At 49.3% G+C, this 27,852-nt stretch overlaps 1 protein-coding gene across 1 annotated transcript in view; it reads left to right on the top strand.

Moving 5' to 3' along the window:
• The window catches only part of LOC148222875 (uncharacterized), a 52,425-nt gene extending 41,078 nt beyond the window's left edge, over window positions 1-11,347 (top strand). The window contains 2 exon segments of the mRNA XM_088170383.1: window positions 11,226-11,255; window positions 11,312-11,347. Of these exon segments, the coding sequence (XP_088026509.1) occupies window positions 11,226-11,255; window positions 11,312-11,347 (66 nt within the window).
• Window positions 11,348-27,852: the final 16,505 nt, after the last annotated feature.

Raw genomic sequence — 27,852 nt, 5'->3', positions numbered from 1 at the left:
TGCATGGCCTGGCATCATTCCCAGTGCCTTTCATCCCCCAGCACCAGGATCATGTCCACACTGCAGCATCCCTCTGCACCCAGGATTGCATCCTGTGTGTCCACCTACCCCAGGGACAGAGCAAAGCAAAGATGAGACATCCTACCTGCCACTGGGTGGGTCTCAGTCCTACATGCAAGAGTGAAAAGTCACAAGTGACACAGGAGAGACATTCTCTCTGCAAGAGACTGCCCAAGGGGTTGGGATTAAACCTGACCCCCCAATTCCCTCCTGTGGGAGTCAGCCTGACCAGTATTCCAGGTCAGGCAACTGTCACCAAACCAGGCTGATATCCCAACCCTAAACCTTAAGAAGCATTTGTTTAAGTTGTGGTGACCCCCGAAAAAAAAGATCCAAAGAGTTATGGGATAGCCTACGTTAATACCTCACACATATACCTAACCCCCATTTCCCAGTTAATTATCACCACTCCCAGTTCCCAGAATGTTCTCCCTTCCTTGTATCCCCATTGGCCCTCAGTTGATGCAGTGTTCCACCCAACCTACCCCATTGGGCCCTACCTGCCCTTACTCCACCTCTGCACCACTTTCCCCTATATCCATTAGACCCTAACATCAACTCCACCCCATCTCGTGCCCCATATTTATACCCTGGACCTCCCTTTATCTTTGTCTTCGACCACTGGCTCCTAAAGAGACCTTGTCCCCTTGGTTACTATATTTGGATTTTTGGGCCCTATCCCACATTTACTTTTATTATTATTAAAGTGTTTTATGTCACTAAGTCGTGGTCGTCGTACAGCTCTTCTTTTATTTTGCCACTTTTGCCCTGATATCTGCCAACCCTAAAAAGGCTTGTCAGGGACCACCCTCGACCCCGATAGCCTCCCTCTCCAAGGGATGGAGTTTCAGGCTCTGCAGCACGTCCAGCCTTGCCAAATCCCCTCCTGGATGCAGGCGTTCCCAATCACGCATAAATACGGCGCTGGATATCGCCGTCTGTGTTGCTCCAGAGACAGCCTTTGATCCTGGATTGAGAGCTCATGTTTCAGGTGTTTGGGCAAATCAAAAGTACAAAATAGAAACTCCAAATTGCCTTGTAATTTTTAAGAGGCAGATCAGGAAGACACTGCTTGCTGGATGGAGAACAGATGTCTCCCTGCCGGCTTCTGCACTGCCCAGAGCCTCAGCGAGCTCCCCTTTCCATGGGTGCCTGCAAGCAGAGATGGAGGGGGTCTGGGGAAGGTGTCTCACAGCTTTATGGATCCTCTCTGGGGAGGGGGCAGGTCTGGTTTTCTCTGTTCAAGCCCCAGCTTTGGTTCAGTGCTAGCCCATCCATCCTCCTCCTTTTCGCCTATGTTGTTTTGGGACTGGAGCCCAAAGCAGCTGCGGGTCCTTGTCCCAGGGGTTTCACCTGAGAATCGAGTCCACCTGGGGACTAAACTGGCTGGTCCCTGAGCCAGGCAGCACGGAGAGGCTGATGGAACCACCTGAGGGATGCTCTGAAAGGGAAGGGAGGAGCCTCTCCCCTCCTTTAGCTACAGCAAGAGCAGGAGGGAGGGGAAGATGGAGTGAGGAGGGCTGCAGCCAGCGCCACCAGGGAGGGCAGTACCTGGCTTATTCCCAGTGTCATTTGGTGGGCTTTGCCTCTCTGGAAGGGGATCCCTTGTCTAGACCCAGTTTTGTTTGTAATCTCCCTCCACCAGCCTGCAGAAGGGGCACCCCAGGGATGCCTTGAGGATGGATGCAGGTGTGTGAAGTGGGGGTGCACCAAGGGGGCCAGCCGGCTGTGCTGCAGGCAGAAAGCGTGTGGGGTGGTGTACCTGGACCCCATTACTGTTTGGTGATTGCTCCTGGTGGCACAACCTGGTTACCAGATGATGCCCCAGAGCTGAGCTGGCTGAGCCTGAGGCTCCAGGAAGCATGGTGCCTAAATCCCTTTGCTTTGGTGCCTTGGCTGGATCCCCAAACCACTTGAAAGGAACCAGGGCTGGTGCTCATGGCTGCCTGAGTCAGAGGAGGAGGCAAGTGGGAGCCTGAGGTTGGGGCAGAGCCTGTGAGTCACTGTTGGAGCTGCTGGGGCAGCAGCTGGGGGCCAAGATGATTTTTGACAGAAAAGAGAAAAAAAACCCTGCATTTGGCACTGAGAATAAACCTGAGCAGGGTCAGACTGAGAGGCTGCTTAGGAGCTGGGATGATTGGGTTTCCCCCTGAGGGCTGGTGGCCAAGGGAGGTCTTGGTGCCTGGACAGTCCTGAGCTGCCTTGGTGTTGGTGTGGCAAAAGCTTCCTTGGGGCTGGCCCTTAACCAGGCAACGTCCTGCACAGAAATGGGATGTAGGGGCAGATTTTCTAGCAGTAGTGATTATTTTCTTCCTTTTGCATGAGACTCTTGGCTGTGCCATGAAAATCCCAGGACATGAGATGCACTGAATAACCCAGCACAGAGCAAAGGTGCCTGAACACAGGGACCAGCCCTGCTGATGCTGTGGAGCTGGTCCAGGGCCCAGCAGTGAGCCAAGGTCTTCTGTGGGTTGGGAATGGGATGAAAGCAGAATCCAGGTCCTGGAAATGATGTTTGCTCTGGCAGAGCTGGTGGCTGTCAACACTGGGGTGGCAGGATGGCTTTTAAGGATGTGTTGGGAGACCAGAGGTGGAGGCTTGGTCTCAAAACATTCCTGATTATATCAAGAGGGTTTCAGGGGAATTCCTGGGCTGGAGAGGAGCACCCTCAGCCTTGTCCCCTGTATGGGTGTGTTGGGGAGCTTGGGACCATGGCCCAGTCCTCTCCCTCACCAAGAGAGGTGCTGTGCTGTCACAACCCCAGAGCATGGGATGGATCTGCTTGTGCTTTGGCCTCCAGCAGGTGAGATGTGTGCTCTGGGCAGGGGTCTGTGGCTGAGAGCATCTCGGTCCCTCAATGGGAGCACACAGAGCATCACAGCCATGCTGGGTCTGACCTCATGGGTGCCTGCTCCAGCCCTGTGTTTGAGACTGCAGTGCTGTGTTCCCCTAAATTCCCCCCAACAATGGGGAGGGGGGTGTGGGATGTGCTGGGGCAGCTGCTGTCAATTAGTCCCCTCTGCTAAATTGCTGCTTCTGAGCCCTCCCCACTCCCCAAAAGGCAAGCTGCAAACCCCTCTGAGTTTATGATCTGTGAGTTCATGCAGCCTCCATTAATTTTATGAGTAGATTTTCCTATATCTACTCTCATATATCAGCCCTGAGAGTAGGAGGCAGTGGTGGCAGGGGAGTGTGATGTAACCTGCTCTGACACACCTCACTGCTGGGAGGGAGGGAGGGAAGGAGGGTGAGCACCCAGCCTCTGCCTGTCTTCCCACCTTTTTCCACAGCTCCAGGGAAGCTCTGGGCCTCTCCATGCAGAAAGGAACACTTCTGTGGAGGCAGAGCAGCTTTTGCCCGAGGAGAATCGGGAAGGGGCATTTGATGCTCTTGCATGAGGGTGGGGGGACTATAGAAAACTCCATCCCTGCTCCAGTCAGGATAAGGAATGGGAAAAGCTCATAAATCACTCAGGAAAGCAGTGCAGCTGGGAACTCAAAAGGTTCCACGTCCCAGAGCATGGATTGCTGACCTAAGCCCCCTTGGAGCTTTTGCTCAACCAGAGGGGTGTGACTTGTTGCTGTGTCTGTGTGTCTTTACAAAGACCAAGGTGTGCTGAGTCTGGAGTAGCTGCAGGAGATGTTGAGCTGGGGACTTGCCATGGGGGCCAAATGGGGGGATACAGACTGGTTTTCCTTCCTTAGAAAACCTTGAGACCCTTCCCCAGTGGTAACAAGAAGGGGCTGGGGAAATGCCCCATTTCTGCTGCAGTTTGCCCAGTGTAGGTGCCTGTGGCATGCGGGGGGTGTTAACCACGCCACGGCTCCTGGGGGCAATGGGCTGCCTGGGCAGAATGGAAAAGGGATGGAAACCATCAGAGATCCCTGTAAATGTGTGGGGTAATCGGCAGCACTGCACTTGTGATGAAATCCAAGCAGGAGCTAAGCCCTCCAACGGGGCAGAGCTTTGGGAGGGAGGGTGCCAGGGAGCCTGATGGAAACCCTGGCTGGGTTTCAGGCTCGGATTCTCTTCTGCTTTCCCCTGGGGTCCAGCCCAGGTGGGACTTGTTGCAGCTGGGGATACAACACTGATCTGGGTCCTATGCCCTGAGAATTGCCAAAAAGTCTTGTCTGAAGCTTTGCTTTCTCAAATCACTCCATGTCTGAGCAGGTTAATCCACCAGTAAAGGCTGTTTAAAGTTTTTGGGGAGTCATTTGTGCTGAGTTGTTCCAAGAGGAACCCCTGGGGCAGGTTATGGGGTTGCAGCCCCACAGCTGGGAGAAGGTGCTTGGCTTTGCTCCATGGTCTTTGCCCAGCTCTAAGGTGCTGCAGAGCCCTCCCCATGCTGCTGGAGTCATTCTTTTTGAACAAAATGTGACCATTTTTGTTCATCTTGCCTGTGCTTTGTGTCTGCTTCCCAGTTGGCAACACTCGGGAAATTTTTTTTGCAACTTTCTGTTGAAAGACTTTGCGATTTTTTTTTTCTCCCCAGGATCAATTTTGCAGTGGAAAAATCCCATTTTTCAGCTACCTCTCTGCATGGCCTCTGACAGAGCACCCTCTCCCAAACCAACAGTAACCAGACCACAAAAATTGTTCTCCAAGAAGCAATTAAAAGGCAAGAAAAGGGCACAGACCAAGATCTCTTTTTCCTTCTATATTCTGAGAAAGCATGTGAGCTACCCCGCTCCCAATTCTTCCCAGAACATCGCAGTAACGTTACAAATTTAGCCATAAATCTGCGGTTGAATTATAGTTATCATTGTAAAACAATAATAACTATGCAGATCCTTATTATGGTGCATTAAGTTACAATGATAGTAAATCTGTCACAATAACCATGGCAACTCTCTCAGGCACGCAGCGGGGCTCCGTGATGTTATTGATAAAATCTGCTGAACTCTGCTGTCTTACCCTCCGCAGAGCTGCTTTATTGGGGATGCTGATTAAGTGATGCAAACCATCTCCCTCTCCCCTGGCACTCATTTGTTCTCCTCTCAGGCATTAAATGCTCTGTCACAGAGCTTGGGGGGAGCAGTGATGCTGGGGGGACTCGTGTCTGTAGGGTGGGTCCAGGCTGAAAGGTGCAGGACATGGGAAAGGGCGGGTCTGGAGTGCTGAGTGATTTTTTTTGGGGGGTGGCTGCATGGGATTTCTGGGATCTTGGTGGTTTTAGGTGGGCTCTGCTCGCCCAGAGGTGGCTCTGTTGGGTGGTTGGTGCCTGTAGCTGGAAGCAGAGGGTGGCCCCAAAGGTGTGGAAGATGCTGAGCCTTCCCTCGGGCTGGAGAGGGTTAATGGCACTGGGCTGGAGTGTGCTGGAGGCAGGGCAGTGGATGGGCTGACTCAGGCTGTGGTCAGGCTGGAGCACCCAGCACAGAGACTCTCATCGTGTGGCTGCTGCTCTGACATGTTTTATGACCTTGTGTCATCTTACTCCTGGTCCTGTCCAGCCCCACTGCTGCCAGAATAACCCACAAGAAAGGCTGTTCTCATGAATTTCCCTGACTTGTTTTGGGGTGAGGGAAGATCACACTTCTCTGGCTGCCTCTGGGAGCCAAACCACAGCAGCTCCTTCCTAGTTTCCATCGACCTCATGCCTGTGCAATCTTACACAAATCATGGGGCAGTGCCAGCCAGGGGCACCCGTTTGCCCAGGCAGGGATGTGTGTGGAGGCATCAGTGGCTCCTGGTCCCATCTCTCCAGGCTGTGACAGCTTGCAGCACCCACCTGCAGTCTCTCCCTCCCTGTTCCGTGACAAAGTGAGGCCATTTCATCCCAGAACAGACTTTGGGTTTGTTAACCCTGTTTGTTACCCTGCTCCCTCTGTGGGCTGCTGCTCCTTATTCCAGAGGAGCACAGCCCAGGCTGCAGCTGGCAGGGATCTGGGAGCCAGCAAGCTTTTGGGGTGGTGGGAGATTGCCTTGCTGGAGAGCAGGGGGCTCCTGAGCCCAGCTCAGCTGTATCAGCCAGCAGAGAGAGCCACACGGCTGTGCTGGAGCTGGTGACAGGCTCAGGGACACACTGGACACGCTGTGCCCATGGGTGACATGGGCTGAGAAGCCCTGGGTGAGGAGGGCACACTGGGGAAAAGCCACTCTGCTTGCTGGGCTGGCTCTTGCTTCCTCATCTCCTCTTCTTCCCTGCCAAAAACGGGCATGTTTCTCCTTTTGTCCTTTTTCCATTGTAAGGTTTCATGCTGGTTTAGGAAAAAAAAAGGCTAATAATTTATCACTCTAATAGGGTTTTTCTGGCTGAAGAAAAGCCCATTAAAATCTTTCTAAGTATAGGAACCCAAGTTTCATTGTGAGTGTTTATATTTTCTAATTGCTTGCAGATGATGCCAGTGTGTAACTGGATATTGGGCTGTAAGTGCTGGCTGGTTTCTGTGCCATTGCTTCACTGGCTACTTTGTGCAAGTCTGCCACAATTGGAGAGTTTATTTGGGAAGGAGTGGGGATGCTGGGAGGTGCCTCACCTGGGCAGTGATCCTGCAGGATGTTTTTTCTCCAAGCACTCTCTTTGTCCCAGGATGGGACCTGCTGCTCTCTGGGTGCAGCTGGTGTAGGTCAGTGAAGGTGCAGTGAAGTGAGAGAACCCCAGATCTTGTCAGGAAGGCTGCTGGCCTTTCTGAGGCATGCTTACTCTTTAAAATACAGCATTTTTTAAAGAATTCCTTGAGGAAAATATTTGCAAACAGCTCTGCTGGGGCATTTCTAGTGCTCCAGTGATTTTATTCAAACACCAAGTTGGGTGAAATGTGTAAGACAGCCTTCTCCATCCTTATATCAGGAAATTTCCCAGTCCCATGGGGCACCTATCTGGGTCCCTCTAGGTATCAGTTTCCAGAATGAAGGGAATATCTGGGATGTTCTCATCCCAGCATTGTGTCTGCCTTTGCTCATGCAGGTGAGAGGATTCCAGAGGCTGGCATAAGGTCAAGCAGAGGGAAAGGCTGGCACAGGATGGAGACAAAATCCTATTGCTCCTGAGCTGCAGCCAGTGCCCATCTTCCCTTCTGAGCCTCTCTGTGTTCTGCTCCTAAAGAGCCTCTGCAAATCTTCCTTTTGGCTGCTGGGATCTTTTCAATTCTGTGTAAGGATCTGTGGACAGATTTTTTTTGTTGTTGTTGCTGATTGGAAACTTATCAGTATAATTACACAAGCATATGTTTTATAGTTTGCATCTTAACACTGTTAAACATCAATCTGGTATTTACTGTGAGTTATATTAACTGTTAGTGATGACTATTACACAAATGCTGACAAAATTATTGAACGAGAGCCATTTGAAATTGCAGGCTCCCTATATGTGCCACTGTGCAATACTTTTCTCTATTACTGAACTGAGAAAAGGGGCTTCAAGTATCCAGACCCCTTGATGTATTTATGTGGCTAAAGGCATGATGGATTTCATATGTTGCCAAACCTGAGCTTTCATTTAAAAATAATAACTGGGCTCTCCAGGTTGCCAGCCTTGCTCAGTGCCTTCATCCCCCCTAACCTTGACAAACAGGAAACCCCCAGTGGCCAACACACCTTTCACAGACTCTGAACTCAACTTTTATTGTGTGGTTTGGGGATTTTTTTGGTTTGCCCAAGTCTGCAGACACTGTCTCAAGAGCTTGCAGCTCTTAAGACAGATTTGTACTGCAAGGGCACAGAGAGATGTGTCAGGGACAGAGGGGACATTGCCACAGAGTGTGGTGGCCTCATTCTGCCATCACCATGGAACTGTTTTAAGGTTGGGATCATCCTTGATGTGAAATCTGTGGAAGTGGGGTTGATGTGTCTGTACTGGTACCCCAGGAGCAGCTTTGATGAGCTCCTGCTTTCCATTGGATCTGCTGGGAAAGGTTTGGTGTCAGGAGAGCAGATATTTATTTGGGAGCTTGTTAAATTGTGGAAGCGGGGGGAAAGAATATTGGTTTTATAAAAAGGAGCTCGAAATGACTCAGGATGCAATAAAAGCTCCATTTCCAGCTGAGTAGATTGGGTTACACTTTGGATTGTGGAGTTTGGGGGGAAATAACACTGTGCTTCTCATTTGGGGTGTGTGCAGAGATGGGGCATGACCTCCTGGGCCCAGGAGGCCTTGGAGGGAGATGAGATTTGGGGTTTGGAGCTGGTCTCAGGATCCCTCTGCTCTGTTTGCATGCAGGATGGCACAGTGCAGCCTCTGGTGGCTGCTTATCAAGGAATGTGCCTTTGATGATATAGGACACCTGGGAGCACTAAACAGTGACTTATAACGGGCCAGATAAAAATAAAGACTCATTTTGTTCTGGCTGTGGCTCACAAGTGGAAGTTCTCATCTCTCCAGCTCTCTGAAGGGGCTGGGAATCCTTTGCTGTGTTGGCAGTGTGGAACATTAAATGGGAAATGAGGAGGGGACTCGGGTCTTGTGTGCTGCTGCTGTGAAGCCCGAATCTGTGTCTTGAGAAACTTTCTCCCTCTGTGACTCTCTGAGGGGGCAGGATGGATCTTGAGGAAATCTCCTGAACACTGAGCTGAACCAGCTCACCAGGGAGCTGTGATGGGACAGCCATGGCTGTGGCAGCTGTGTGGGGCTGGGAAGTTTGGCAAAGCTGCTTTTTCCCATGGCTTTGCTGCTCCTGGGATAGGGCAGGTGGCTGAGACAAGCACCATCCAACAGGGCACCTTGCCCACAAGTGGTGTGGAGGGTAAGGCTCTGCTGCTCTCATGCACACCTTCCCTGTGGGTCTGGCTTCTTCGGGTGGCCAGAACAACTGGCTTGGAGTGTCCTTGGTCACCAGAGGGCAAAGGGCTGCAGGGAGGGGGGAATGGAGCAGCCCTTGATGCTTCACAGGGCTTGGGAAACCCTACCAGACCAAACGAGCCTTCAAGGAGGAAAGATCTAGAACAGCAATGTCATTAAAATGCCCTTTGTGCAGCCCAGGGAAGGAGCACCCAGCTCCTGCTGCCCCTCAGGTGTCCCCAAGATGCATTAAAACCTCATTTGTTTATAAAACACTTGTTTTGTGCCTGCTGGTGCTGTAAAGTCAGCGTTCAAGGTGCTTGTGGTGCTTCTGGTCTGCCTTCCCAGCAAAGTGAATCCTGCAGAAAGCTCCCTGCCTGCTTTTCCCTTTTCCACCCAGTAATTGGCTTCCAGATTGGTCTCACCCAGCAGCAAGCAGAGGGTGTCGAGGTTTGTGAGGAGCTGAGCAGAGTGATGCTGGGGATGTCCCCAGTGAGGACAGGCTGGTGTGGGAGCCCAGGAGCCCTGTGCCTTCTTCTGCTTGTGCTTTACAATCCCTGGGTGCAGCCGGGGCTGGGAAGGGATCCTGGGCTGCTCTGCAAGGCTGGGGCATCCCCGTGGGCACAGGCAGGAGCTTTTTGCTCTCCAGGCAGAAATAAAGCTGGTGGATCCAGGGGACTTGACTGTCTTTAAGGAAAAGCTGCTTCCCTGCCTGCACCTTCCTCCCTGGAGAAGCACTGAGGTGCAGAGCTGCAGGGGAACAGGACCTGTTAGGCATTGCCTGCCTGCTCCCAGGGCTTGCTGATTTAATAATTTTTATATCTAATAGGAGCAGAGAAAGGCAAATAGTCCATGAGGAGACTCCCACAGCATAAGCTATTGGAATAACAGATGGAAATATTATATTTTTTGAAACATTCTTGCTGCAGAGCTGCCTCTTTGAAGTGTGTTTGAGCAGAACACACCGTGCCAAGAACAGGGGGAGAAATTATTTGTGTCAGCAGGGCTGGGAGTCTCAGATGCTGCAGAGCCCCAGCTCGCTGGACCACTCAGCCTTGCCAGGAAGGGGATGAGAATCTGGCAGGACCTGCCCACTGCAGGCAAATCCAGCAGCTGTGCTCAGGTGAGATGGTGAATATGAGATGGTGAATATGGGCTTTTCCAGAGCTGCTGCTGCCCGAGAGTGGTGCTAATGTCCTGTGCTCACTCACAGCACTGCCTGACTACATTTGCACTCACTTTTTTTCTCCTAGATGATGAATGATTTTGGGGAATGGAGGAGGGTTAAAGGTTTATGGGGTTTTTCTCATAAAAGTGGAAGAGTAGAGTTCTTCCTTCCACCTGATCCTCTTGTTCTCGGAATGAAAAATTCCATATTCGGTCAATTTAGGGGAAGCTCAAGAGGGAGTGTGGCACCCCCAGGGCTCTGCCTGGGGATGTGGCATTAAACAGGAGGCTGTGAGGAAGAGGTGAAGGAGATATTAATGCACAGTTAGCTGGGAGAGGTTTAGGTTGGAAGAATCTCCCTTCAAACCACTCAGGAAGGAATAGAACCAGGTCAGGCAGAGTGACAAAGCTCTCAGCTCTGTTTCAGAGGCCCCTTTGGGTGAATAAACACTGCTGTGATCTGAAGAAGCTTTTCCTGAGCCCTGACTGTGGAGGAAGTGGTTCTTGATGGTGGGTTTGCTCTTGAGATGCTGCTGGAGAGCTGCAGCACACCTGGGTGGTCCTGACCCCAAGGCAGGTGTCTGGGCAGGCTGTCCTACAGGTGAGTGCTTGGTGCCTGCTGTCCTGGGCACTGACAGAAGAGTGGCTGTGTCTCCCTGCAGCAGGTCAGGAGGGAAATGTGTGGCAGAGGGACAGAGCAGTGCCTTTTCTAGGTGCTGCTGGGTGCAGAGAAGCCACATCACTCTGGCTTGTCCCCAGCTCAGCCTGGCCGAGCAGGACACTGGGACTCCCCAGAAATGTTTTTGTGCCTCTGAGCAGACTGTCCTTAGAGCTGCCACGTGCTATGGGGAAGTGGAAATGTGTGGATGCTGTGCCTCCAAGGGATCAGCAGGAGAGGCTGCTGTGGTTACTGTGCTAAAAAGAGAGAAAGGACAGCAACACACACGGACTTCTTTAGGGGAAAAAAGGCCAACTTTACAGTCTGTATTTAAAGTGTGTTATGTGCAGCTAGGACAGGACAGGAGCTCATTGGACAATTGGGAAAAACATCCTTGGGACAGCACCTCAGGATGTATCCCACGGGAAAGACACCAGGTGTTAATCTTTATTATGAATTCCACTCTGTTTGTCACCATATTATTACCTTGGGAGACTCCTCCCTAACTGAAGCTGCAGTCAGCTTGTCAGCCTGGGAATGGAGCTGAGAGTCAGGAGAAATCCAGGCCTGAAAAAGAATTTCCAAGCTGTAATTCCCCGGCTCTCTAAATGTGTGTGTCCACAGGCTGCCTTTGTGCTGGTCTGGCTGAACAGGGTGAGCATATGTGGCTCTCCTCCATCGTGCAGCCTCAACATGTTTTGTCTTCACAGCAGGAGCAGCACAAGCTGCTGGGGGCCGTGCTGTGACAGCAGGCTGTGCTGCCATCCCGTACCTGTTTGATCTCGTGGTGCAAAGACGTGTGTGCTATGAGCTTGTGATAAAGTTCCTGTGATAAAGCAGCCAAGATGTGACAGCTCCAGGCAGGCCCCAGCCCCTGCTCTGGGATACAGATGTTGGCACTGCTGGTGGATGCTCCCAGCAAAACTTCACCAAGGAGAGAGGATCCAGGACTTGCAGAGCTATTTGGAAATTGGTCTCCTTTCTGATGGGAAGTGGAGTTTGTGGTGCTGTGAGGTGCTGTATGGCTCTCCCTGAGGGGAATGGGGAATTGAGAGCTGCATGTTGAGTTGTGCCAGCCCCCCATCCTGGATCCCCTTCCTTGTAACGGTGGTGGAGTTTTACACCACTTAATTCGTGGTTTGTCTGGAGTCTCTTCTGTCTTCACTCAGAGCCTGGATTAAAAAACACACGAAGGAAACAGATTTTCTTGTGTTTGGGCATGGTTGTTTATTAAATCTGATCAAAAGTACAGAGAGTTCAGCAACACTTCTAGCCACCAGCCAAAAGTGAGCAAAATGGAGAGAGATCCAGCTGCCACAAGGTCTCTTAAAGCTAAACAGTCCAATAGAGAATTAACACCTATATTATTTATACTTTTGACCCAATAACCAAACTCCTGTGTCCTGTAGTGCAGCACTAACTGTCCAACCAAAAATTACTGCCTGAAACCATGAAGAAGAGGAAGATGAACACCAAAAAAGACACCACCCCAAATCCTCCATTTTGTCCCACATCTATTACTATACTATAAAAACCTCAAATTTATAACTCATCACCATGTGAAATCACACACTTCTATTTCACTACACACCAGTGATTTTAACTCCATCACTCAAATTTGGAGCCTTCTCCAAGGCCTCAGGTCAAAAGCAGTGTTCTCCTGGGGGTCAGTGCCAGAAAGCTCAAAAATCCCAGGTTTCTGGGATCCAGCACTTCCTGGGAGTGGACAGAGAAGCCTGAGGAGTGTGAGTAGGCTTCCATTCCTGGGCTATGGTGCTTGTTAGGAAAAGCTCTGCTACTTCAGCAAGGAGATTGGTGTCCCTGTGCCTCGGTTCCCCTTTCCTTAGGGAGAATGTTGATCAGAACTGGAAGGGAAAGCCCTGAGCAAACACACACCCTGCAGCCTCATCCAAATCCAATGTCCCTGCAGTGCCAGTGCATGTGGAGCAGCATCACCTGTGTCCTGCTCCGGGTGCAGGGCAGAGCAGTGGCTGCCCAGAGCTGTCTCCAAAGGAGTTCTGCTCTTCCCATGTGCTCCAGGGAGCTCCCAGGCAGCCGGAGCCGGCTCCACTCCCAGCGGCCTGATGGCAGTTCCGCTCCTAATCAGTTAATCTGATGGGTTTTGTCATGAGCAAAACAAGAAATCACGTTTTTAATAATAAAAAAAGGGTCCTGCATCTTGTTAACATCTGGAGTTCAATCATTTCTGTGCTCAAAACTGTGGAATGCTTCAGCACAATATAAATCTTGCCACTTGCTGTACATGGGCTCCAGATGGGGAGGGAGAGTTCATGTTCACTTGTAACCCAGATGGGTGCTGGAGCCTGGAGCCTCCAGGGCGTGTGGATCCCCTGCTCCCACGCTGGGTGAGAGGGCTGAACCCCCCAAATGGGCAGGGTTCTGGCTGGAGAGGGTGTGGGGGGATGTCTCCTCACTGCCTGAAAGGATTCTCGGCACCATGGAGCGATGGAGCCACAGCCAAACACTCCCATGGGACAGAAGCAAGGGAATCTCCACTGGGTGATGCACAAAGCACTCCTGGGAGGCAGAGCCAGGGCTGGAGCTGTGTCCCCTGGGCCATCAGACAGGACACCACGTTGGGCTGATGGCACCCCTGAGCCCCCATGAGCTTGTGTCCCCTGTGCCCACCTCGTTTTGCACCCAGATCACTGATAAATACACTGATACATTAAAAAAACAAAATGCTGGGGCAGAGCTGTGGGATGCCTGGCTGTGAGCATAACATCAGGCTGGAAACAAAGCATTTATCCTTGCTCTGCTCCTCTGCCAGGCTCTAACCAGTTCCTTCCCTTTTGCACAACGACTAATTTCCTTAATAATCCCTGGAGGTAGAGTTTTCTGAAAATCAGAGTGTACCCATCACACCAGGAACATTTTGAATGAGAGCAACAGAATTCATTCTCTCTGGAAGTCTAATTTTCACTTAAAATACATGTGAAATGCATTTTTTTTATTTAAAACCAAGATTTTTGCAGCTTGAGACCAAAACTCTATCTTTTTCTTTCCCCCAGTTTTTTTTGACATTTCAGACAAGTCAGGCAAATTTCCACAACAATATTTTCTGTGCTTCTTTTTAAAAAAAAAATAAATCTGCTTTTGACTGAAAAATGACCTGCTGCAAACTGTTTGGATGGAAATTTTTCAAGCAGCCATAGTCAGGGTATTGATGTGAGAAAGGTAGGAGTAGGAAATAAGTGCTCAGAGAGTTGGGGAAGGTCTGTGCTGCTTGTGGGTCTGTTGGTGTTGTAGGTGAGGCACAGCAGTTTGGATTTTCCACATTTTTTAGAGGTTTTGGGGATGTCTAGAGTGGAGACACCACAACCAGGCTGGAGGTTGGGTTTTCTGAGACAACATGAAGGTTTACAAGCACTGATACACAACCTGAATCTCTTCAGGAAAGCCACTAGGAATGTTTTTGTTGGGTTTTTTGTAAGGCAATTCAAGATCCTGCCCACAAAAGCAAGCTCTTAATTTCCATTAAAAACAGTTTGCCTAATTACTTTGCCAGCTGATCTTATCTGTCCCTTTAGGCATTTAGATATCCTTAAAGTGCCTGGCTCTCAGGGGTTTCAGCAGAGAGTAGGGATGTGCCTGCTGCCTTTCCTAAATAGAGATGCTTTCCTGGAGCAGGGCTGGATCACTGTGGCTCTGATGGATGACCCACTGCTCTGACAACCCTCTTCCACAATTTCCATCTTGGCCTTATTTATGAGGAAATCGAGTCCAGGCATATGAAAAGCATTTTTCTTTTTTATCAGTTTGGCTGGAAAACTCAACGTGCTCCAGGGTGAAGTCAGTGCTGCTCGTAGGCAGCTCTTGGTCAAGAGGAGGGCAGTGAAGGGAGGGTCTCGAGGATGGGTTTGCTGCAGGGAACCACAGAATTTCCTCTGTTGGGAGGTTCCCATGGGCATCATCGAGTCCAACTCCCTGCTTCTTGCAGGACATCCCAAAATTTCTGTGCTCCATCCTGCTGGGTGGGACCTGCTGTGTTTCTCAGGTGACTTGGAGAGGGTTTTGGGGTCAGCACCAGCTGAAATCACCTGCGGGTTGATGTTTAAAACCTGGTGGGGTTTTAAGCAATGTGTTCCCCTGTGTCAGACTAAGTCTGCAGAGGAAGATTTTGGGATCTGCTTTGAAGCATGGAACTGTTAAGGAGGAGAGGTGATTATTAGCATGGATTGATGCTGGGGTGATGGTAAGGAGAGGAGGTGAGTCCCTGCCTCAAGAGGATGGAAGGAGGATCTGGAGGTGCATGAGGAGGCAGGTGTTGGTTGCCAACACAGCCAGACTGATATGTTAGCCTTTGAAACTCCTTTTTCCACCCAAGAAGGCTTGAACTGCCAAAAAATGAATGCTTCTACATAAAATGTCAGGCCTCTCTTAAAAAAAAAATAGAGCTGAAATTTTAACTGAAAAACCCAAAAGAACCAAACCAAAAATTAAAATATTTTGATTGTTAAACACTGGATTCCCAGAAATTTAAGAAAAAAAAATCAAGCTGGATTGTTTTGCTTCTCAGATCTGGTTTTTTTTCCCTTGACTTGACAGAGAAAGAAAGAGACTGGCAAAATAAATCAATGGCAATTTCTGCCAAGCTGATAGAGGTCGGGGTGGGGAATAAATATTCCTTCATGACCTTAAAGTCAGAAATCCAGTAGCCCCAAATACTAGCAGGATGCACACCCAGCCCCTGGGCTGGTTTTCCAGCACCCCAGGACTCCCACCAAAGCCCTTTAACTGTCTTAGCTGGGAGAGGATGGGGAGAAGATGGATTGGAAATCATCTCCCTTGGATCAAAGCCACTTGAGGCTTAAGAAGCAGGCGTGAAAGTTTTATCTCTGGCTGCCCCGGGCTGGGTTTGTTGTTGCTGACCAGGCTGTGATAACCCAGTGAGGAGGAAGGGTCCCAGCTCCCTCCTCAGCTCTTTTAATGGAGATGCAAAAGGCAGCTCCCTCAGTTTGCTTTTCCCCCTGTCTATGGTTGAATATCTGGGGATGTTGTTTGCTAAACAAGAGCGCCGGTGGCAGAGGAATTAGAAGAAATCCCTTCTTAATTGGAAACAGTGAGTCTGTGTATTTTTTCAGTTGTCTATTTTGGGCCTTGTAAAATTAAAGTTATTAACTGTAATGCAGCGGTTTCCAGATTCCCACAGCCCTTTACAATAGTGGGGAAATTCATCCCAGGTCACTGGGAGCCTTTAATGAATACATTAAGGCTTATTATTAAAATAAAGTACTTGCAGCTTTATGGGAGACATCTGGCAAGGCTGCTTGTCTCTCTGAAGGCTCCCTGAGTGTCCTCTCCCGGCGTGCACCACGCCAGGCCCGGCTTTCAGGAGCTGTTCCCTGCACAAGGATTCCCACAGGAGGCTGTGGGAGACACGCAGAGCCTTTGCTGGATGTGATGGAGAGCATTTGTGGAGAGCTCTGGTGGCTCCATGGATGTTCTGGAGCCGAGCGGGCGCTGACCTCAGGTGTGAGCCCTGCTGGGATGCCCCTGCTCAGCAGAGAGGACAAAATCTGCCTCATTCCCCAGTGGGATATGCAGGCAGAGTTGGGCTAAGCCTGGGCAGGAGGAAGAGCCTAGGCAGGCCAGCTTGGAGCCAGCTGCTGGCCAGCTGTGCTCGCCCAAAGCAGGGCGCTACAACCAATAAGCGGCTTCGTATCGCGTCGTGTGGCTGCACAGCCACATCACACAGCAACTCCTCGGTGCTGGGTGACAAATCCTTGGGGTTTAGGGCCAGCAAGCTGTCCTGGGCTGCCAGTGCTGGCAGCAGGAACCTCGCTGCCAGGGTGCTGGCATGCCGAGGAGCATGGCCGGGAAGGGTCTGGAACAGGCTGCGATCTTATCGCTGCTTTATCTGCATCCAGCCTGGATCCCGGCACAACGCGGGGCCACGTGGCAGTAATTGTGTTAGGAAAACAAACTAATCTCCAAAGGGACACAGAGCAGCTGTCGGGCTAGTGGTGCTAGCAGGGAAATGGATGTGGCCTGCCAGCTCGCAGCGCTGGAGCAGGGGCCGGCCAGGGGATGGAGGGGGCACAAAGGGAAGGAAAATAACCTTGGGCTGCCAGGCAAGACTGAAGGAGTGTTTGTGGTGGCATTTGCTGAGAAGCCCCTCTGCTTGCCAGAATGTTTGTGAGATGTGGTCAGGTGTGGCAGTGAGGAGAGCCAGGTTAATCCTGGCAGAGCCCTTATCTCAGTGTCTGTGCTCCTTCTCTAATTTAGCAGCATGTTTGAAGAGCTTTCTCTTAAAGTGCTTCCCTTAAAGATGGCTCTGTGCCCCAGGCACCCCAAAACCTTCTGCTGATGTAGCTTGCTCATCCCAGAATTGGGCTTGCCCTCCCTTGCCACCCTACTCCCTTCTTCAGCCCAGCCTGGTGACTCCAGAAAGGGTGCAGGGGCCAGACCCCAGGAGTGTGCTGGGGAGATGGAAGAGGTTCCTGGAGATGCACATGGGGATGAGGCTGCAGCAGGAGGAGCCTTCCTCTGCAAGATTTCCCCAGATTTGCAAGGGAGAGGAACCACACAATGGTCAGGCTGGTTTTGAGCTGGTTCTCTCTCCTGTGAAAGCATTGGCAGGAAATTATTACAAAGATCCTCCAGCTGCTGTGCCTGGCCCTTTCCCTCTTCTTCCTCTCCTCTCCTCTGTGCCTGGGTCTCTAGCCCAGGAGCTCAGCCACTGCCATGCAGGGAAACACAGGATCTTCCCCCAAATTCTGAGTGTGGGCATCTTTGGGTGGTGGAAGGTGGGGAGGAAGGCAAATGGCACAGGCAGGGCAATGCCACAGGTCACACATGTGCCCCTCTTCCCAAAAAGCTGAATCAATCCCCTGGCTCTGGATAACCCCAAACCTGGGGAAGGTTCAAATCCAGCTCTGAAATGTCTGGCTCTGACCCAACACAAACATTGTTTTTCTGGATTATATGTTTAAGAGAAAGGAAAATCCTATCATGAAATAATGCCAACAAGACACGTAATTGTGTCTTGTATTTGGTCTGTCCTCCACACTCTACTAAGGCTCCAGTTGAGATGGACTTGAAAAATAAAAAAAGCCCAGAATTACACAGCTCCCAAAAGTGTTCCTGAAAACAAATTTTTGCCAGGTTCCTCCCCAGCAGTTAATTAAGACTTCTATTAAATGCTGACAGGAGCTTGATAGTGTTATATGTTACAGCAGGCTCTGTTCATGGTGTTATAATTATGGCAGTAAAACAGTTTCCATTATAGTCCTTCTTTTCATAAGCTCATAACTTCTGAAAACATTTACTTTTCACATTGAAATTTTTGCATGCCTGGCCTTAACCAGGTGGGATTTTTTTTTTTTTTAAACTCTGAGAAAAAAAGTCCATGTAGCCCTTTTTGAGTTATTGGGGAGAAAATATGAGGTTTTTTCAAACGGAATATAGTGAGGGGGAAAAGGTAATGACATCATTTTTCTAAAGAGAAGGATAGCAAAAGCCTGTGATACCTGATGCTTGCTTTGGAAATGGATAGGCTGGGCTTTGCAGAGTGCCTGGGGCATTTCCCATGAAAAAAAATGATCTATCTCTGATTTAAAAGCCTTGGTGAAGCCAATGGCAGAGCCTCGAGGGAATCCACTTGTCGCCCATTAGAAGTGACTCTTGGTTGCAGGTTAAAAATAGAGGTTGGTAATTAATAACTCTTCCCTTCTGGCAACATTTTTGAGGTACTGATAGTATTTCTCATCTCTCATGGGGATGAGGAGTCAGTTCTGAAAAATTTTGTGAACTAGAAAACCAAAGAGTAAGATCTTTTAAGGTCAATGAAAATATTTTTCTTTGATAATTTCAAGCTTCCTGTTTTGATAGGATTTTTTTCCCTATAAGCAGCTTAATTCTGAAGAGAGAAGACCTTTTCAACTAAAGCCCTGGGATGTGTCACTGAAGGAAGTACAAAAGCCAAACATTTGGACAATCTGGACAAGAGTTTGAGCTTTTTTTCCCAGTTGAAACAACTGTCCAAACCACTCTTGCCTGCAAAAAGTAAAATGGGCATTTTCCCACTGTTCCCCTTCCCAGGCCCATTGCACAGGGAGTTTTCCAGCTGGCCCATTGAATGGTGAGCAAATGGGATGGAGCCACAGCTGCAGGAGCAGCTTGAACCACTGTGAGATCCCCTGGACTCTTGATTTTAATTGTGGCTCCAGGAATTTGTCCTTCTTCCCAGCCACCACCGTCGTGGTCCCTCAGCAGGGATTTCAAAGGCACAGGAATCCCTTGGGACACTGAGGATACAGTTGAGCTTCTACTGCAGCCTTCAAAAGCATTTAGGATGATTAAAAGTTTTCCTCCTGATGGGGCCTTTTAACCTCGTGGAAAGTGAGATTTAGGTTCTTAGATTGTTTCTCTGCTTTTGAAATTTGCTTTTTTGGGACTGGTGGATGTCAGTGGCCAGTCAAGGAAGGACAGCTAGCAGTGAGGTCAGGTGGGAGGATGGCTGGAAAGCAATGTTTTTTGTCCCTTGGTGCACTGACACGCCGTTTTCCAGGCAGAGCCAAGAGAGAAGGTGTCGTGGATGAGGATGGAGAGGATGAATGGGGGCACAGACCTGTCCCTGATGGCTGGCAAACTAAAGCAGGACTAGATTGGCTGTCCCCAACCCTCCTGGTCCTCAAAAGTGGCTCAAGGAACACTAAACACGGCAGCTACATTCTTCTCCTCCTCTCTAAACCCACTAAACTCGGCTGTATATTTATGTAGGGCTTCACATTCCCCGGTGATGGCTGTGGGGAGTTTCCAAAGGCTGGCTGGGATTCCCACAGCTCCTGTCCCAGCCCGCAGAGGAGGATGTTGGGGATGTGTGTGTGGCAGAGAGGTGGCTCTGTGGGCTGGGCTGCCTCTCCCCTGCTCCGTGCCCCAGCCTGGGGCTCTGCACAGCCCCTGGCCCGCCCTGGCTGCTTTCTTTGGCGTGCTGGGAGCTCGCTTGGCTCTGGCCAAAAGCTGTCTTGACACTGATGTAATCGAAATATCGCTGAGGGAAGCTTATCTGCAAACATGCCCAGCCCTGGAGCCAGCACCCCCAGCCCCAATCACGCTGGGTTGCGTGGCTGGGGTGAAGTCAGCTCCAAGGGATGGTGTGTAGACCTGGGAGGAGATTAGAGCTGGAAATAGCTGCCTTCACTGCCAGACCCAAGGGGTTTGCTGACCTGGACCCTTTGTCTTTAGGTTTTGCTCCCTGGGGCTTCTCCAGAGGGTTTTCCTGTCAAGGAAGAGTTGTGTATCACAAATGCTACCCAAATACCCTCTCTGGAGCAACTCCAAGGGGACCCAAAGGCACAGGAAATCTTGGCCTAGGTAGCAGACCCAATGTGTGTTCTTGCTGAAGACTGGAGCCAAGGAGGGATATAGGCTGCTAGGGAGGATTCAGGCCAAATGTACATACCAGCAACAAAAGAGAAAAATTTTCCACTGATTGAACAAAAAAACCCTTAAATGCTCAAAACTGCTGTTTATGGTATTGAGTTGGACAAAAATGGAATGAAGAGAGAGGTGTCAGAAGTAGGAAATGACACCAATGCTGCTCCTGTTGATGGAGAGATTTACTCAAGAGAATGAAATTTTTAAAAGATTTGTGAATGCTACAAACACCTTTGGGTGACCAACACTGCAGGTGTGGGATGGTGGAAAGGAGCTCCAAAAGGAAGAATGTTGTTTGCCAGGATGATTGAGTCAGAAGTTTCTGGTGTCCCTGCACAGGCAGCAGTGACTCCTTGGTGACAGCATGGCTGTTGTGACCTTTAGAGCCAAGGGTTGCACCTGACCTGTAGATTTTAGCTAGTTCCCAACAGACCAGCTTTGTTCAGGTGTGAATTCTCTCCTCCTCCATGCCATCCTCTGGTGTCAGACAACGGGACCCTGTGTCTGTAGGAAGCAGTCTCTGGTTTTGAGCTGCTGCCAGTGGCCCCAGTGTTAATTTTCATCCTTTGACCCCCACATTTCCAACAGGAGTGGAAGAAGCCTGGATCAGTGCAGCTCTTGGTGGGTCTGTGTCACTTGGTCTCGAGAGGATTTTGTCACTGGGTGCTTGCCCTGTGGCTGTGCCTTGGGTGCTGCACCTCGTGGTCGGGTTCAGACTCCCCTGCTCTCCCACTCACCTGCTCCCTCCGCCCCAAGTGTTTTTCCAGACTGCAGCAATAATGGAATGTGCAGAGGTAGCAGGGCACGGATGTGTCTGAGCCCCGCTCGCCTTCAGTACCCCGGGAGGGAAGAGCAGAAGTGGGGGCGGAGGAAGGCTTTTATCCCCTTTTAAAAAGCAGGAACATGGGATGTGCATTAGGCTTTCTTCTTCAGGGAGTATCGCAGCGTTTCGCCTCTCGCAGCTGTCCCTCCCCGCGCATTCCTGCACAAACCCCTTTTGTTCGCTGCCCCCAGCCAATACACAGGCAGCAACAGCAGCCCAGATGTTCCCTATCAAACTCAGAGCCATGCCAACAAACTTTGGCACACATGAAAGTGTGCTGAGGAATGGGCCTCCGCAAATACCATTGCTTTTTTTTTTTTTTTGCTTTTTTTTTTTTTCTCCCACCCTTCCATTCCTGTAAGTATTTTTTAAACGCTAATGGTTTCCACGCCGCCACAGCCGGCTCCGGGCTCCGGGGCCGTCTGGCAAACCCGTGCCGCAGGTACCCCCGGCGCCTCGGCGGGGCTGGAACAACCCTGAGCCCCTGCCCTCGTGTTTTCCAAGGCTGGGGCTGTTTTCCCGTGGGCGATGTTGTTTGCAGGCAGTGATCCCCCAGCCCAGCCGGCAGCGGGGAATGCAGGCGATGCTTTCAGGGGATTTGCCGTGAATTTGTTTTCTCCTGTCCAGGCTGGATTGTGACAACCTAGAAAAGCATAATTAAAGGTGCTCTGGAGGCTGAGTGGCCCCTTCAGGCTTGGTGGGTGTGTGGAAGTGACTTGGGTTTTTGGCTGGGGTGAGATGCAGTTTTTCCCTCATCTCTTTCTCAACATCTTCCCTGCAGGCAATTCCTGCTGCTGCCGTTCAGCTGTGAGCCCTGGGTCGTGGTGCAGATGGGGCCATGCACATCCCAGGAGCTCTGCTGGCACCCCAGGCTGGCAGAGATGACCTGGAGGACCAGGAGATGAGGGACAGCGTGGCCAGGACTCAGCTCTACAAACCAGAATCGAGCTGGCTTTGCCTATGAGCACACAAATGAAAACCTTCCTCTATGCACAAGATAGAGAACTGAGTGAAACACAACCTTGAGGCTGTGCTTTGATGGAAGAGCTCCCTGTTGCACCCTGATGTGTAAATGTGGTTGAAAGTTGCTACTGCAAATCTCAAAGGGCCGAGCCACGTCCCACCTCTCTCTCCACACTGAACTCCACGGGGTCAGTGCCACATTTGGGGCCAGCCACCCCACCTGTGGAGAGATGGGCTTGGGCAGGAGACAGAAATGCTGCCCCTCACTCGCTGAGGCAAGCAAAGGCCATTTCTGGCAGAAGAACCATTCTCATAACTTAAACAAGTTTATCTCAGCACCAGGGCTCTTCAAAGACAGGTTGAATTATTTCTTTACCCCTTCATTATAATGGCAGTGATGTATTTTTTCACTCCTCTCTCACATTGTAAAGATTGAAGCAACTTTGCTTAAATTTAAATTTTAAAAAAAATCTCATCTGGATGAAAGCCAGAGCTTGTGAAGTTTCCATGGAGGGTGGTGAACCTCTCTCCCCAGCCATGGGCTTATCTGAGATCATCTACTTGAGGAGTGTGCCAAGATTTCCACTCTGGAATAAGACCCTTCACAGAGGGCTTTGCACAAGAAGAGATGGAAGGATCCATTGCACAGTGAATTTGGTTACGAGAGGAGAACACACTCAAGGTCCCAGGGGAGGGAGAACAACTCCTGGAGCTGAACAGAGATGAAGCAATGATTGCAGAGAGGTTCAGAGGAACCACCAGATGTGCAGGCCATAGCCAGGGCTGGGGAAGGGGGAGAAAAGGAGATTGCACAGTCCAGGGGCAGGACTCAGCTCTGGCTACAGGGCCGTGCTCTGATGGCAACAACTCCAGCTGTTTTGGAAGGGCCTGACTGGAAGAAATGGGCTGGGTGAGGGCAGGGGCCATTTCCAGAGACATCCTTCCCCCAGGCTTGTGCCTCTTGCTGTGCTGACAGTGATTCTCAAAAGGCAGTGTCAGCTGCACCCTCCGTATCCTCGTCCTGGCTGTGGACCTCAGAAAATAAATGTAACCTCTGAGAAAAGGTTAAGATAAAGAGGTGGTGGAAGAAAAATGGTCTGAGCTGATGAAAACCCCATCTCAGGCAGGAGAGAGAGGGGGGAAAAATTGTGGTTATTTTTCTACAAAGGATTTGTAGGTACTGTTTCTAGGAAGTAGAAATTGAGCTCTGGTCAGTATCTCTGCTTCCCTTCATTAAGGAGGGAAGGCAACACAACGAATTTGCCATTAAAATAGTAGTAAGTATAATATTAAGAAGAGCCATAGCCCCTAAATTATCCTATTTAAAAATAAAATAAAATATAAAATCAAGAGGTAGTTGCCATTTCACATGTGGTCTGGTTTAAATCCTGGGAGCAAGGTGGCCCCTGAGATCTAACCTGTTGGAGTAGAGCCCTGCTGTGTTCAAAGGCGAGGGCAAACCCTTGAATTTGCTTTCAAACTTGGGCTGGGGCTCCTGAGGTTTTCTCTGAGGTTTCCTGAAGCCTTGAGCGAGTTGGGGAAGATCTCTTTTCATGACCAAACAGTCTGTGGGAAAAATCCATCCGTAGATTTGGGATGTGAGGCAGATGCTTGCTGGATTGTTCTGTGGCTTACACAGAAAGTCTGCCATCTTTGGGGCTTCCTCTAAAATCTGGAGGATAAAGGTCTTGTCTGGAAAGTCAGATTCCCCAAATGAGGCTGATTTCAGCAGTTGATCTTCACTTAACACTCCCAAGCCAGATGAAAAATTGCAGACTGCATGTGACCACGTGTACTTAGGAGGGGTTTCTAGCTGCTGCTGCACAGGTGTTGCTCCAGGCAGGACACAGACATGCCCTGCTCCATAATCCTGCTTTTCTGAGCTGGGCACTCCATGCTGGACTCCAAGTTAATGCTGGCTTGTTCTCAGAGCTCATGTGTTTGTCCTCCCCAGCTCATCTTCATCAGTTTGTCTGTCTGTGAGCACATTGCTACACTGAGCACGTGGACAGGGATTGCAGAGCCTTTTCCCCTGCTAGGAGAGGGGTCTGGAAACAATTACAAGCTGCTCATGCTTAATCACTCGGGTAAATCTTAAATGCCTGTCTTAATATTTTGCAGGACTGAAGATGGCATCTGAATTTTTGCGGTGTGCAGGTTACCCAGCAGAGCATACAGCCTTTGACAGTTCTGTGCATGTTTTGGGGATCTTGAGAACCCCCCCCAGCTTCTTGAAATTCAGGTACAATTTCAAAGGAAAACTAAAATGCAAAGGGGGGAAAAAAGCCCCTGAAGTTTGCCTGATATTTGTGCAAATTGTCAGCTCAGTCGTGTTCTTATGAACCTTTGCTGAACCTGACCATTTGTACCTCAAACTGAACAAGAAGAGAGTATTAAATGAATTGAAAAATAAAAAATTAAGTCCCCTGGGAAAATGAAGGCAACCAAAATAACTCACAAATCTGGACTGAAGTCAGTCAATGACAAGACAAAACAATAGAAGTCTTCCTTTACTTCCTTAAATATTGAAATGTTTCACTTCAGCGTTTTCAGGATGAAGCAGTTTGCTTTATTGAATATTATTTAGTTTGACGCTTTCTTTTTTATTTTCATTTTCAATAGACCTAAATTTAAAAGGAAAAGGGTTGTGGTTTTTTTACATTGACTTTTTAAAAAGATGGAATAGTCTCCAAGCAAACCAGAAGATTTTGTTACTGGTCAAGCCAAATGCTTTTGGTTGACCCAAAATGAATCGAGCTTTCCTCATTATATTAAGTCTTTCCTCTTAGTTCAGCTCCAAAACCAGAACCTTCCACCGCTAGAAGAAACCAGTCATCCTTGTTTTCACCTTCCTGCTGCAGCAGTCAGGGCTCTAATTTTGGTTGCTCCTGTTTCAATCTTTATTCCCCTCTCGATGTGTTGAAGGCTGAGCTCTGTGATATCAGAGTTTGCAGCCAGGGTGTGGTACAGATCTCTCTCCAACTATCTCGGATACCTCACCAGAGAGCTGCTAAGCCTCCCTGGCCAGCAGCCTGCTTGTCTGCAGGCTTTACAGCTCTGCTTCAAACCCTGCCAGTGACACCAACACTTGGAAACCCTCATTAGTTCGTGGCACTGGTAAGCCTGTGGGTGTCAGCTGGTGTGCAGCCATGGCATTGTTCAAAAAGTAAAGTAAAAACTAAAGCAAACACTCTGTTCTGCTGAAAGTGCTGGAAAAAAAAAAAAAAAAAAAAGCTTCTACACAAACATTGTGAAAGGCAGCAATCAAGTGATGGGGAGAATTTTCCAAAGCTATGGAAAGGAATTACCCACTACAGCCTTGGTGAGATCCAAGCACGGCAATCCTTTGAAAACCTCTGCACAGATTATTCAGCCTTGGCAAAGAGCAGTTCACTGAGAGCATCTATAAACACGTGGGCTTTTATATCTTCTTTTTTGCGCGCTTGTTACAGAGACAAAGCATCGACAGTTTGTGAACTTTATTGCAGGAAAGACACAACGTTTCATCCTAAAGACTTCCAAATTGTAGCAGGGGTGGCTGAGGATGCAATGGAGGCAGGAGCTGAGGGGGCACAGCCCCTGCAGGCATGGGCAGAGTTTGTTCAGGGTGCTGCACACAGTTTGCTGGGCTGTCTCTGAGCAGTGCTGGGGATATCCTGGCTGACCTGGCCTCCCCGGGGATGGAGAGATCCTAACCCTGCACATCTGCCTGGTGCAGCTTCAGTGTCTGCAGGATGGGGAGGGGAAGCAAAGTGGTGCATGTCCTGAGGTGCCTGCCGTCTCCAAATTGCTTCCTTGGTTCTTCTGCCTTGTATTTGTTCTTGTATTCGTGTTGCAGATACCCCCAGAGACCCTGAACGGGGTGGCTGTGCTCTGAACGTGGCTTCGTGGAGGGTGTCTTGCTGTGAGTATACAGGAAAAGTGAGGGCTTGTTTTGCAGACAGGTGAGGTGTTGTCACACGTCCTCCTTTGGCACGGAACACGTGGTGTCCCTTCAGCCAAAGTAGCCAGAACTGATTCAGACAGCGACAGCAGCACTTCTGGGGCTCTTTGTGGGGATGCAGCAGGATGGGAGCAGCATCCCTGCCGTTCCCTGAGGGTCAGCAGCGTTTCTGGGACTCTTTGTGGGGATGCAGCAGGATGGGAGCAGCATCCCTGCCGCTCCCTGAGGGTCAGCAGCGTTTCACCTGCAGAAAGGAGTTGTCTCAACCCAATGTGCTGTATTGCAGAGCTGGGAGAGGGGAGAGGACAACACCCTCCTTGTGCAGCTGGAAGGAGAGACGTGAACTGGGCAACCCATGCCAGGCTGGCACGTCAGAGCTAACTGGCACTTGATGGTAATAAAGTGATTTTCACATCATATAATACTCTACTGCAAATAAATCTTACAAGCAGTGCTGGCTTTTGGGTTTGGCAGCCATCTGTCCTTCTGTCTTGCCCTGAAAACACAAGAATTTCCCACACAGACTCTTTCAGAGGTGAAACTTTTCTTTTTCACAGACTTTTTCAGGACCCAGAGTGGTCCAGCTGTTGGTGCTGATGTGAGTGCCCAGGGGGAGGGTGATGGGGCTGTGCCAGCAGTGGGAAGAGGTGGGGATGGTGTGGGAAGGGACAGGAACAAGGCTGGCCAGTGCTCAAGACATGAAGGATGCAGAAAGCAAAGTCCAAAGCTGCAGAGCAGCCTGAACCCATGGAGAGTCTGTGGGTCCCCATCTCCTCTGGGGATTCATGCACCCAAAATCTCCAAAACCTGCATCTCGCTCTCCCAGGGCTTTACTGACCTTGCCCAGAAGGTGTTGGTTGTTAAAGACACCTGGGTGGAGACTCTGTGGTGGTCTTCAGTCAATTCTCTCCACGTTTTGCTGCCCTGACTCCTCATCTCCTGCCTGAGTCTCACTTTTTTCTTCACCTATCCTCCACAGGCCCTGAAAACACATCACCCTGTATCTCTACAGCTGTGCTTTATATATTTAAAGACCATTATCATGTCCTCTCCCCCACACTTCTCTCCCATCCAGACTAAACAAGCACAGTTCATTCTCTGGAGCGTGTAACAACAATAAGTTTGTTTGATGAATACTCAATTTGTTTAGCACAGTGGTTCTAATCACTCAAGTGATGCCAAAGATAACAAACCTTCAGCAAATTTCTCCTTCAAATCTTTAGTTTTATCAACTGTTTTGACAGCTAGATTATAATTTTTACACAAAGGGTTAGAATGAAAGCAATTGCTTTCTAGTTTTTCTGTATAAAGATTTGAATTATGACTTTTACATTAGGCAATGCAATTAAATGCATTTTAGAACTGTCATGAAATATTAAACTTGGGGTTATAAAAAGAATTATTTTAATGATTTGTAATATCTCTTAAAAGGAATTAGCTGCAAAATATTTCATAAACTCTATAAATATATATATATCAATAATTGCTCATTTCCACTTGTTTTACTGCTCAGCTCTGGTTGTGCCAGCCAAAATGGTAAGTTTATAATCTTCAGGATATTTCTGGTAGTAATGAATTTTATTTTATTTTACCAGCTTTTTTTAATGGTGCTTTTAATTAGCCAGGGTTTAATCCTGTTGGGTTTTTTTTTTACACAAATATTTTAGGATGACGATTATTACACGATATGTTTGTCTGCGTGGAAAATTTGTCTTAAATATTCACAAGGAAGAAAGAAAGACTCAAAAAATGTCAGTAGGAATTTATATATTTTTTTAAACATTCATATTGCACGCTGAGCTTCCTTCCAGTTCAGATTTTAGATTTGAAAGCTGAACTTAGCTTAAGGTAAAAGCTCAAAAGTTGAGACGTGGAAACACGGGGTGGGGACCTGAAAAGCTGAGAAGTTTTGAGGCTCAGTTTCAAAGCAAACGCGTCACTGTAATGAGAAGTGTCCTGTAAAAACACCCAGCTCTGCACGGGATGCAGAGAGGAGCAGGTTCAGCCCTGCAATGCTGGGGTTCCTGTGGGAACATCTCCCACCAATTTGGCTGCTGACAGCCCAGAGTACCCTTGGGAAGTTTGCCTCTTCCCTAGAAAATGTGTACAGATCCACAAAT

The sequence above is a fragment of the Sturnus vulgaris genome, chromosome 9, assembly GCF_052056855.1.
Source record: "Sturnus vulgaris isolate bStuVul1 chromosome 9, bStuVul1.hap1, whole genome shotgun sequence".
NCBI lineage: Eukaryota > Metazoa > Chordata > Aves > Passeriformes > Sturnidae > Sturnus > Sturnus vulgaris.
This window is presented reverse-complemented; position numbering and strand designations above follow the sequence as displayed.